General features: G+C 53.0%; 1 protein-coding gene across 1 annotated transcript in view; it reads left to right on the forward strand.

The window, feature by feature from the left end:
- Window positions 1–523: 523 nt before the first annotated feature.
- Window positions 524–11,799, forward strand: part of CHRDL2 (chordin-like 2) — a gene marked incomplete at its 5' end in the record, with an annotated part of 18,514 nt that continues 7,238 nt past the window's right edge. The window contains 7 exons of the mRNA XM_010296262.1: window positions 524–636; window positions 1,096–1,189; window positions 1,997–2,139; window positions 5,631–5,724; window positions 6,871–6,926; window positions 8,268–8,436; window positions 9,358–9,552. Coding sequence (XP_010294564.1) covers window positions 524–636; window positions 1,096–1,189; window positions 1,997–2,139; window positions 5,631–5,724; window positions 6,871–6,926; window positions 8,268–8,436; window positions 9,358–9,552 — 864 coding nt within the window. The remainder of the gene's footprint in view (window positions 637–1,095; window positions 1,190–1,996; window positions 2,140–5,630; window positions 5,725–6,870; window positions 6,927–8,267; window positions 8,437–9,357; window positions 9,553–11,799) is intronic.

The raw sequence follows: 11,799 nt of genomic DNA on the forward strand, positions 1-11,799 counted from the left end.
GTTTTTCTTCAGAATGTGTTTCTACTCCAAAATGTTTGTCTTTTTTTTTTTTTCCTTCTTTTTTTGGGTAACAGTGAAAATGTGTCCTAAATTCAGGCTCTCATACCTCCCCCACCACTCCCAGCCCTTCTGGTCTCCCCAGAGGAAATTCAGCCCCATAGCGTCACCCTGAAATCACCTGTCCATCTTCCAGTGAACACTTCTACTGACCTACTTTAGAGTGACAACTCTAATTTTTGCCTGGAAAACACCCATTCTGTTCCTTTCTGCAAAGGGACTCCAGCTTGCTCAGAGGAGTTGCCATTTGGTCAGATGGGTCCCAGCCTAAAAAAACAAATCATGGCCAAAAAAAGGCTTTTGGGGAATGTATTCAGTCTGGTGTCTGGTGGTCATGGCCATCAGCTACTCATGGGGAGCAGCATGAAAGCACGGAGCTCTCCTTGCTCATCTCATCACGGAGGGAGGAGAGCTCTCCCAGGAACTGTCCCTTTCTCTCACATAGCTTCTCCTGGTTGACTTGCAGGGCCGGATATGTTCTGTGACTTCAACGGCAAGAAGTACAGCCCGGGCGAGAGCTGGCACCCCTACCTGGAGCCGCAGGGGCTGATGTACTGCATCCGCTGCAGCTGCTCCGAGGCACGTCCCCCATGAGGTGCCGCGGCAGGTGGTGGGGATGCTGCTGTGTTGGGGCGTTGCTTTGGCAGCTTGTAAGCAGATTGGTTCTGGTGTCTAATTTGACTGGAAGAGCCCTTTGCAGTCCCGTAGGGATGTTGGATTAAGCTCTTTCCTTTTAAAGAAGCCCCACATCCCCTTGGGGGTGTTGGGTTGACCTTGTGAGGGAGCTGCCTCTGTAGCGTTGGTGAGCTGTGGGTGGAGGTGGCTCAGGACTGCTGTGGGACCACGGGTGGTCTTTGATGATGAGAGATGAGACCCTGAGCTGGCTGACAGCAGGGTCTGAGCCAGGGATGGAGACATCCTTCGCTGGGTGAGCTACACCAGCACCATCTGTTGTAATAATGGGGCCATCATCCAACACCTTCCTCCTCACGCAGTGGTGAATGCGTAGCTGACCAAACCGTCTTTGTCTCTCCCCAGAACACCAACATCAGGTGCTACCGGATCCAGTGCCCAGCTCTGCAGTGCGCCAGCCCGGTCACGGACCCCCAGCAGTGCTGCCCGCGGTGTCTCGGTAGGTGGACATCCCATGGGGAGAGGGTGTAGCTCAGCTGCAGTCGTTTGAATGCTCACGCCTGGGGCAGCGCAGTGGTGCTGGGTCTGGCCCTGCTCACAGGGTCATGGCAGCAATGGCAGCTCGGGCTGCCCGCGTTGCTCTTTCCCCCCAAAATGTCATTTTGATGGACAAGGACTCTCTACCAGACCTCTTTATCCAACTCTTCCCCCATCCTGAGGGCCTTGTAGGGACAGACAAAGCGTCAGTTCACAGTTCAGGGACAAAGTGGAAGCTGGCACTTTATTCAGCTCATTTGCCAGCAAAATGGGTTGGATACAGGAAAAAAAAATTGAAGATTTTAAAGAAAATTCTTGAATTTTTCCCTCCTCCAGATGTAATGACCCTCAACATCAGATTCAGTCAGATAAAAAAGGCTTCTCCGATGGGCAATTAGCTAAACATTTAAAATAGTGCGTTTTTAATTTTTTTTTTTTTTAATTTCCCAAGTTGCCAGTGTTTTTTGACTGGCTTTGCCACTACTCTGGCACAGCAGGGGACAGGACCTTGGGAGGTCAGACTTCCAGGTTTCCCCTCTGTGCTGGGCTCTGCGCGATCAGGGCAGCCCCGTTCTCCAAAAGCTTTTGGGCACATAAACAGCCGCGGGCCATGCAGTGTCCTGGCCACTTCTTCCTCATAACCGTGGCGTATGAAGGGCTCCTTGTCCTTTTGGGTTGGGCTAGTGGAGAATCTGCTGAGCATCTGCGCTACATTGGGGCCAGGCAAGAGTCGTCTCTCATTCCGCTGCTTTTTCATCTTCTTCTCCAGAGCCGCATTCCCCTTCTGGCCTCCGGGCACCAGTCAAGTCCTGCCAGTACAATGGGACAACCTACCAGCAAGGCGAGATGTTCACCACCAGCGAGCTCTTTCCCAGCCGCCAGCCGAACCAGTGTGTGCAGTGCAGCTGCTCCGTAAGCTACCCGCGAGCCCACGGGAAGCGGGGAGGGCTCAGGGTCTGCTCCTGCACCCCAACAATGTCTCACCAGGTCAAAAGCCTTGTGAGGACCATTGGGTGGTGCCAGCCCATGGTGGGATGGTTTCTCATCAGGATCAGGTTATCAGCGCAGGAGGTTGAGCTTCCTCTGAAATGGTGCAGGGTCCTCCCTGCCCAGTGACTAAGGACCACCGCAGAGCTGGGTGCTTCCCCCTCTGCCCGGGTGTGTTACCTGGCCTTGACCCCGAGCAGGGCGTGCTGCAAATGTCCACCGGGCTCTGGGGTTGGAGCACAAAGCATTCGCCTGCATCTCCTCCCCAGTGGGAACAGCACAAACAAGCTGCTCCAAGGCTGGGTTGTTCGCTGGATATCCCATGGGCCACTTCTGGGTGGAACCCACTGGGGCTCCTTGGGATGGGCAGGGGGACAGCCCTGTCCCCATTGAGCACACCAACAGGTGCCTTTGCCTGCTGCGAGGACCAGCGCTCTGGGGCTGTCCCTTCATCATCCAGCTATCCCACCTGCCCCACTGCGGCATCGCACGGCGGATGGCCAGCAGAGAGGACAACCGGGAGCCTTTCCGCACATGGGGTTGCTGCAGAGCAGATGGGACTTGTAGCCAGGGGAACCTGGGGGAGCTCAGCTTGCCTGCAAGGCAACACGGACGTGAGGTGCCAGCTTTTGGGCTTCAGAAGTTCTTGGGACGTTGAGCCTGGTGTTGAGCTGGTGGGATTGAGTTGAGTTCTGGAAAGGATTTGGTGGCTCCCAACCACTGTTGGGTGCTGGGGACTCGCAGTGCCTCCAGCAGCCAGCTCCTGCCCTGTGTGGCTGGAGCTCACCCCCCAACACAGCCAGGAGATGACAGCAGAGAGACAGGGGCAGTGGAGCCTAGCAGGCAGAGATGGCAATGGGCAAGCACCTAGTGATCTTCATCTTGCTTGGATTTAGGTGGCAGCTAAACCCAGGGCTGAGATGTGCTTAAGCACCAGCAGCTGATCTCATCTGGAAACCCCTGCAGTGTGTTCACGAGCCCTCTGGGCCATTGTGCGTGGAGCTGTGCCCTGGAGCAGGGCTGTCCATGTGCTTTTCAGGCTGTCTATAAAAAGCATTTGCAGGAAGTGTCTGCCTTTCATGCTGAGTTGCAATGACCTTTGCAGGACCATTGCATGCCCATCTGCATTGGTGGTCCTGGTTGCCCTACCTGAGGGCTGCGATAGTGGCCAGGATGTTGTGTCGTCCTCAGTGTGCATCCCCGTGATGGATTGCCCATCCACCATCTGTCTGCCAGCACCAGAGGGTCGTTCCTTCTCCCTGAGCCTCCAGCAATGCCCTGAGACAGAGCTTGGCTCTGCTCTGCCCAGCCCTCTTCCACAGTCTGGGATCCTGCAAAAAACATCAAAACCCAAACCCTGACGCTTTGCTCGGGAGACGCAAGGCAGCCTGGCCAGCGGCGGTGGGCAAGGTGTGTGGAGTGTGGGGCTGTGCGTGCCAGGAGCTGAGTGTTGGGAGATAAATGGAGCTCCTCCTCCTTGAGAAGGAGAGAAGAAGGGAGATAGAAAGTGCCAACGCTGGACTTGGATGCTGCGGGGAACTGCTTGCAGCAGCTACAGCCTCTGCCATAAAAAAGAAGAGGGTTGCACACTTGGCTTTCACTGCCCATCGTACAGAGCCCTTGGATGGGACCAGGCTCCACAGATCTGTGCTTTGCTTGCAGCAAATAATTTGACTAAGCTTGGCCAGGAAAGAAAAAGGGCTGAGAGAGTCCACGCCACCTCCTTCTCTCATGTCAAGAGCATGCACACGGTGGTTACCATCACTGATGCTTGGTAGTAAAGTATCTGTGATACCACGATAGCTGGTCTGAGCCCTTAGTGCTTGTGCGCGCCTTGGAGCTAGGCAGCAAGAGCAATAGCTTAGATGTAGAAATTATACAGCTTTTGAGGCTGGTTCCTCTCTTATGGACCCCAACCAGATGCCAGCCCACCAGGTTGAGGACAAATGCCAGGAAAGAGCCCTCAAACCTGACTGTATATGCCCACCTGGCCCTGCTTTCCCACCCCATCCGCCACCATCCCCAGGAGTCTGCAGACCTGCGTGTCCCTCTCGGAGGCACTGGCTCTTGCTCAGGCTCTGTTTATTCGGCAGGGTAATGCCTTGGATACGAAGGGGAAAATAAAAGGATGGCTGTGGAGCCTTGCAGCGGCGGGGTCTCGCCGGGCTGTGTCTCATGTTGTCAGCTGCTGGAACAGCTGCGTGAACAGCTGGTCTAAACCTCTTTGAAAAGCGCCCCAAGACCAGAGCCTCTGGGATAAATCCTGCTTTTTATGACATTTGCTCTTTCCTGCCTGAGGCAGGTCTTCGCCGCGAGCTGCCGGTCAGAAGGAGAAAGAAGGAAGAGACTGCGTGGCCAAACCCTGCTCCTTGCAGGTCTGGACGCCATGGAGGTCCCTGAAATGGAGAGCAGGGCTTGGTTTGCCGCAACCTCCACCAGATTCTCTCATTTACCAAACTTACTTTCTTCTCTACATGCCCCCTGTACAACGGCTTGGCTTCCTGGTGGTAGAAGAAGCTGCTGTGGTTTGGTTTTCTAAGGTGAAACTTGGTTTTGGTTGACAGAGAGCTTGGGAATACCCAAAAGAAAATTGCTGCATGGAGAAGAGGACCTTGCTGTTGAGGTCTGGCTGTTTCTGGGCTGCTGAACATCCTTTTTTACCGTTCTGCAAAGCAGAAAAACTTAGCCCTGCAGCAAACAGGTGCAATTCCATCGACTGAGGTGGGACTGGGATGCACTAAGGTCAGGACTGGCCTTGGCCCATGGTTTTCAGCTTGAATCACTACAACAATGATGTTTTCCAAACTAACCACCAAGCCAGTGGAAGAAGGTCTACACCTGAGCGTCCACCCACATCTCTGGGCCCAACATCTTTGTGTGCTTGGCTCTGGTGTTATCGGATAACCCAACACAGAGGGAGGGCAGCACTGCGGCGTGGACCTGGGTCTGGACTCAGCATCATGCTTTTCCTTTCCACCTGTCTCCTCCAACTACTTGTCCTGGGAAGGTGTCAGAGAAAAGGTTCTCGTGCCACTTTGAATTGGTGGGTGTTATGCAGAGTCTGCAGGCATGTGGTGGCTATTTCAGATCTAGTAGCACTAGCAGTGCCCGAGAGCACGGCACTGCCTCCCCCTTTTTGGGGAAGACCACTCCACTCATGAGCATGTGGACTGGCAATCGGTGGGCCAGCCGAGCTAGGAGAGGACACCACCCACCATTCTATACCCCACAGGACGAAGAGTGCAGCGGGACAGATTTTCAGCTTTCATCAGTTGCTTGGTGATGTTTGAGGGTGGACTATGTGATTTATGCTAGATTGTGCAATTTGAGGTTCTGGCACCCCAATGCCAGGACGCACAGCCCTGTCCGGACCTTGGTAACGCTGACAATGCTTTTTTAATCTCCTGCCCTCCTAGGAAGGCCAGATTTACTGCGGCTTGGTGACTTGCCCGGAGCTGTTGTGTTCCTCTCCCCTAACTGTGCCGGATTCCTGCTGCCGGGTCTGCAAAGGTAATGAGGGGCCCGGGAGCCACCCTTGAGCAAGGGCTGGGAGACTTAGGCATTGCCACCAGCTGGCATGAGCCATTTCAAGCCACTTTAGCAGGATTTTGGAAGTCTATGCTGTGAATCAGGCCACTTGCTATGTCTTGGTTGCACCAGGAATCAAAAAGATGAGGGCTCAGTCTTTTTCTTGCACGCTTCCCCTTCCACACCTAGTCGTGTCCTGCCTTCCTGCAGCCCATACGTTGGCCAGGGCTGAGCATTTTGCCCTGCCACTGGTGCATTGTGCAAGAGGTGTGACCTGCACGGAGGGCAAAGTCCTCCAGACCACACAGCCACCAGGATGGAGATGGTGGTATGGACCATGTAAAGATGGTGCATGCTACTGTTGCTCCAGGGAAGTTTCCAGGACAGTCAGGGAAAACCCCTCTTCCACCCCAGTACAGCATGGCTGAGTTTCATTCCCACAGCTCTCCGTGGGGGAGAAACTCTTGAATTTGCTGCTGTTTCCCCTGACTCATACCTGGGAGAGTGAAGAGAGAATCAAGCTCCACGTCTCCAGATGAGACAGGCTCAAGAGCCAATGGGCAGGTTCACACCCTGCTGACAATGAAGACACAGCATAAAATGACTCTCTAATATGAGAAATATTTATGAAGCTGGAAGGCCATGGTGGTCTCCTGGCCATGGACACAGAACGACCTCCCCCAGGTGCTTCCTCCAAACTCTCCCCTTCTGCAATTTGTGTTCCTCTCTCTCTTTCGTTTCTTTTTTCTTTCTTTTCACCTGTTTTCTTAGGTGCCACTGGGGCATGTCATTGACTTGGTGAGAAATGTCTTCGGATTTCTTTTCAATCATCCCCATCACCTCATACTCTATCTCTGGAGTGTTTTCATGACACCTAACTTCAGAAGTCTGCAAGGCCTTTCATGGAGCTGAGCTGTTGTTAATAGTCAGTGGGGATAAAAGGGTTTTTGGGGTGTGGTTCCCATTTGCTTTGGGTGATGTGAAATGCATATTTGAAGCTCTTCTCTCTCCAGACCTTGCAAGTGGGCCAGCACCCTGAAGAGAGCTGCTGGTAGTCAGCTGGACCCCAGAGAGCAAATCACCATCCATCCCTGCTGCATTTCACAGGACAATGTTCTTTCCTTGCAGATGGCTCCTATGAGAAGTCCACGGAAGAGGAACCCCTGCAGTTAAACAGAGGTGTTGTACGTAACGTTTGCATTTTAAAACTCAGATTATTGCTTCTAGCACAGCCCCATTAAACAGCTCAAAGCAAGCCATTTGGCCTTGGCCATAGTCTTCTACAAAAAAATGGCCCACAGCAGCTCTAGGAGGGCAATCAGTTCCTTGGACAGCAGAACCACGGACACCTGGTTTGCAGATGAAACATGTCTGTCAGTTGACTTTAGGTGAGGGCTTTCAGCATAGGCTGAGACCTCAGACCACCAGGGAAAGACTCTTGTCTTCTCTGATGTCTGGAAGAGCAAAAGACCTGTGGGAACTGGAAATCTTGGTCACTTCTCCTTGTTGGCCAACCTGCCTGAGGTTGGTCAGTAGACTAAGACAGCTGAGGAACATGGACAGAGCAGGCTCAGAGTTGACTGACAGCCAGACGCAACCCTTACGCATAGAGTCAGATGGCCCAAATCTCTCTTTGGGGGCTTTTGCTTCAGGAACTGGTGTCTCCTCTCCACCCTGGCCTCAAAGGTGTTCTGCCTCCCAGTCACAGCTCCCACAGAGCAGCCAGCGCTGGAGCTGGCCACCAGCATGCTTTCCCTAGGCTGTTTGTATCGGCAGCCCCGGCAAGGAAAAAGTGAATCCTTGGCTGCCGAGGGTGGATTCACGGTGACATTTCAGAGTTGGGCGGCCCATGCCAGGTCTGTGGGATTAGGTCACTTACAGATCCCGGCCCTGCCCTTTTCCATACTGCTGGGTGAAACGCCAGCGTCACACCTCCAACCACCTATAAAACCTCCAAAATAGACACAGGGGACCCTTTGTGCTGCATGTCTTGTGCCAGCAGTTTGCTCTTGGAAGGCCGGGATGTTCCCGGGATTTCAGTCCTGCCAGCTGGCACCCCCACCCCAACCCTCCTGGTGCCAACCGGGTGAGAGGGCAAGGACACGGCCCGTCCTTACCTCTCTGATCCGGGTTGGGTTGCACGGATGCTGGTCTTCAGTTTCCCAGCAGGCATCTAGAAAAGACCAGCCCATTTCTGTGCCTGTGTCAGTGATGTAGGACCTCACCTGAGGGCATTGGGTTGAGTGTGGGATGAGAAGGGTGCTGCCCCAATGAGAGTGACCCCCATGCAGCATAGGGAGGACATTGGTGTGGGGCATTGACACAAACTGCTCGGCATCCCTTAGGCAGTTGCAGGCACTGAGATGGCTCCTGGGTCATTCATTGCTCATCCCTGTGGTCTCTGGACCTTCCACTGCTGGTGGAAGGTATGCAGGACACTACGTGGCTTCTTCCAATGTGCTTTGGAGTGAGAACAACCCAACTGCCTGGATCTGAGTCCCCTTCTTTTCTCTGACTGCTCACAGAGGCACTCACAAGACCAGTGCTTGGGGGAGGCGATGGGAAGGAAGCCACCTGGAGCTACCGCGTCCACTGTTCTCACTTCCTCCCTGGAGTTCATCCCTAGGAGCTTCAAACCCAAGGGAGGAGGTGGCACCACCGTGAAGATTGTCTTGAAAGAGAAGCACAAGAAAGGTAAGGGATGGAGGGGCCAGGCAGTCTGTATGTGGCCTAAGGTGACTTCTCCAGGACTTTGAATTCTCCAGGGAATCTATTTCAGCAGCAGCTTTCCACCACCAAGTCCTACTTACCACTCCTCCACAGCCAGCCTTACGCAGCTATCTCAGGCCTGGTGGCCCACAGGCTCTTGATTGCATGAATCTACCACTTTCCAAAAAGGCTTGGAAGAAGATTGGTCCCTGGGGTGTTTTGGAGATCTAGGAAGGGAGGTGCTCAGCTGGAAGACTCCACATGGTCCTCCTGGGACAGTGCTGCAGAGGGACAGGATGTTCCTCCTTGCACCTACCTGCTATGAGCTGGGTCTGTCCCAGTGCTGTGGTCTTCCTCCTGGAGGAAGGTGGGAAAGCAAGATGAAGAGGCAACCCCATGGAGCCAAAGGAGAAAAGACAGGTGCCTCCTCCCCTTGGGGGGTCTCCCACCACTGTTTCTCCAGAAGGGCTCTTTCCAGTCCTTGGAGGTGAAGCCCTGGAGGAAATTTTGGGACCTCCAAAAATTTTCATGGAGGAGTCAGCAGGTGGCACTCTTCACTGTGCTTCATGCCCATGACAGCTTCGGAAAGACCCTGGGCTTGCAGAGGCTTGGAGGCAGGTGAGGTCCTGCCCACACTTGCCACTCACCCCCACCAGGGTGGCTGACCCCAGCAGCCTCCATCTCCTGGAGTTGATTCCTCCGCCCCATGGCACCTCCTGGGTGGGGTGGCTGCAATATCCCTGTGTCCTCTGCTGCCGGACATGCTACCAGAGGACTATGTTCCTCAAGACAGTAGGGCCAGCCATTTCTGAGGCGGTGAAATGTGTTGAGCTCCACCAAGCCTTGGATGTACAAAGAGGAGGAGGATTTATTTCCACCAGCAACTCTTTCCTCTCTCTCCTCCAGCTTGTGTTTACAATGGGAAGACCTACTCCCATGGGGAGGTGTGGCACCCTGTCTTCCGTCTCTACGGCCTCCTGCCCTGCATCCTCTGCACTTGCAGGGATGGTATCCAGGACTGCCAGAAGATCACATGCCCCAAGGACTATCCTTGTGACTATCCAGAGAAAGTAGATGGGAAATGCTGTAAAATATGCCCAGGTAGGTGGGATCCCGCTTGCTCCTGCAGCTGCCTTCTAATTCCTTCCTTTAGCCTTGGTTTAAAGCCCTGGGGAATGCAGATGGGTAGGGGTTCACATCGCTGGTGGCTTGAATTCACACCAGGTGAGTTCAGGTAAGGGTTGGCCTGTCTTGGAGAGTAGCAGGACTGAGTCAAGGTGAGGAAGCTGCACTGATCCCAAAAGGTTGCATCTGTTGGGTGGCTGTAGTCTGGAGAAAGATGGCCAAGGAGGGACATGCTAAGAGTCTTCACACAGATAGAAGATGGTTTCTGGGGAGAGGGCACGGTCTGTTCTCCAGATGTCCAGCTAGGACAAAAAGTCGCAGGGTTAAATTGTGGCAGCTGAAATGTAGGATTGACACTTGTAGGAGGACACTTTCTGGGTGCAGGATTATCTTTGGCACTCGTGGTTTGCTTTGAATTTGAGTTGAGGTCCCCATCCTCAATCCCCATTCACCCTGTTGGGGTGGTCCAGGTAGAACTGGGCTGGTACTGGGACATAGTGGAAAGGACCTCTTTTTTTTTTATGTTCAATGGGTTTTGGGTATCTCAGCTGCTTCTTGGTCTTTGTAAAACTGTTTAGCTTAAACCACAGACCTGGAAAAGATGTAGCAGGGCACGAGCTTTTCTCCTGTTCCACTGCAGAATGTTTTCTAGGTTATACTTCTCTGTACCATCATTCAGCATTAGATATTTAGATGATGGACCACCCACTGCTTCCTTAGAGAGACTAAAGATACCTGAGTCTTTTTGAGCCTGACTGCAGGTGCAGCAGTTTCTGGGTGATCTCCTCTGATGTGCATCTTCAAGGTGGTTTCGTGGGGGAGGTGTCACCAGAGAGAATAAGCAACGGGCATTGCCACATTTCAGAATGGGGGCAAACAAGCTGCAAAATAATTTCAGCTGGGGTTTTCAAGGTTTTCCAGGCTCTGAGCAGGGAGGTTCTGGGATGGCCTCCCCAGGGGAGTGAAGGGCAGAAGCTCAGCTTGTTTTAATAAGTTTTCTGATATGTTTATGAGCAGGATTTATGATGTGGTGCCTGGTGGGAATGGGGTGTGATGACTGAGCAGAGCCCTTCCAGTCTTGCATTCCCATTATAGCGGGTCTTTCTGGTTTAAAGTCTACAACTTTCTCTGCTGGGATCTCATTTGCTGTTCAGTCTTCATTTAGTTCCAGTTAAACACTCTGACCCAGCCAAAATTATTTTCTTCTGGCTTTCCAGTACTCATAGATAGCAATCACACACACACACATTGCTCAGCCAAGTTACATGCTTGTCCTTTGCTTCACTGCACGGCGGTTTCGCCCATCTTCTTTTTCCAGGCAGTTTCCATGACTGTCCTACTCTTCCCAGTAGCTTGGAGAGAAACGCTGAGTGATTTCCTTTTGCAGAAGGGATCCCGATCGAAGGGGAATTGCTGCAATGCACTGGTTGGATGGGGAGACCATCCCAGCTGCTGGGGACAGAGCTAGTGGCTGGGACCCCTGGGTTCTTGCTCCTCCTCCCCAACGCTGTTGGCCATTGAGTGGCTCCAGCGTGAAGCTCTGAGGTTGTTAAATACCTGTTGTACCTGCGAGGATGTGTGGTTCTTTCCCTTGTTGTGAAGGTGGGGCTGCCTCGATCGATGCGAAGAGCAGCCCTGGAGTGGTTGAAGTTTAACGGTCTGGGATGAAGGTTTTCCTGCACCTGGACCCCGTAGTGGCAGCGATGAGGGTGGTGGGCTGTGGTCGTCCCTCTTTGTGTCATGCGGAGCCTGCAGAGCTGAACGCTTGTCTTCCTGTTGCTGAAAAAGCTCTGCTTTGCATCCCCTTAAATTGGGATTTCCATTCCCCTTCTGAGTAGCTCAGGACCACCCCAGAAAGCACGGGGGAGAGCAGAATCAGGCCTAAAATAACTGTCCTACTAAAATAAATCCCATGTGTCTATTTATAGCCAAATTTTCTTTCGAGTAGCGTAAAAAGCTTCAGCATCCAAAATGACTGGGAGAACAAGGCTAAATTCAGCAGAGCTGGGCTCCTCTGTGTTCCAAGGACCACAACCAAAGGCAATAAATCTCCTTCCAAAACCATGGGGGATTCTTAATTACTCCAGATACATTAAAAAAATTTTAAAAATTAGCAGCTCTTCTTTACTGAGGATGTTGAAAAAGTCACGTAGGGTCCCGCCGGTGCCCCTGGTGTGGGTTTCCCCAACGTTGCCCCCCATGCGGGGAGGGGGCTCGGGCTGG

Source organism: Phaethon lepturus, unplaced genomic scaffold, assembly GCF_000687285.1.
Source record: "Phaethon lepturus isolate BGI_N335 unplaced genomic scaffold, ASM68728v1 scaffold25750, whole genome shotgun sequence".
NCBI classification, from domain to species: domain Eukaryota; kingdom Metazoa; phylum Chordata; class Aves; order Phaethontiformes; family Phaethontidae; genus Phaethon; species Phaethon lepturus.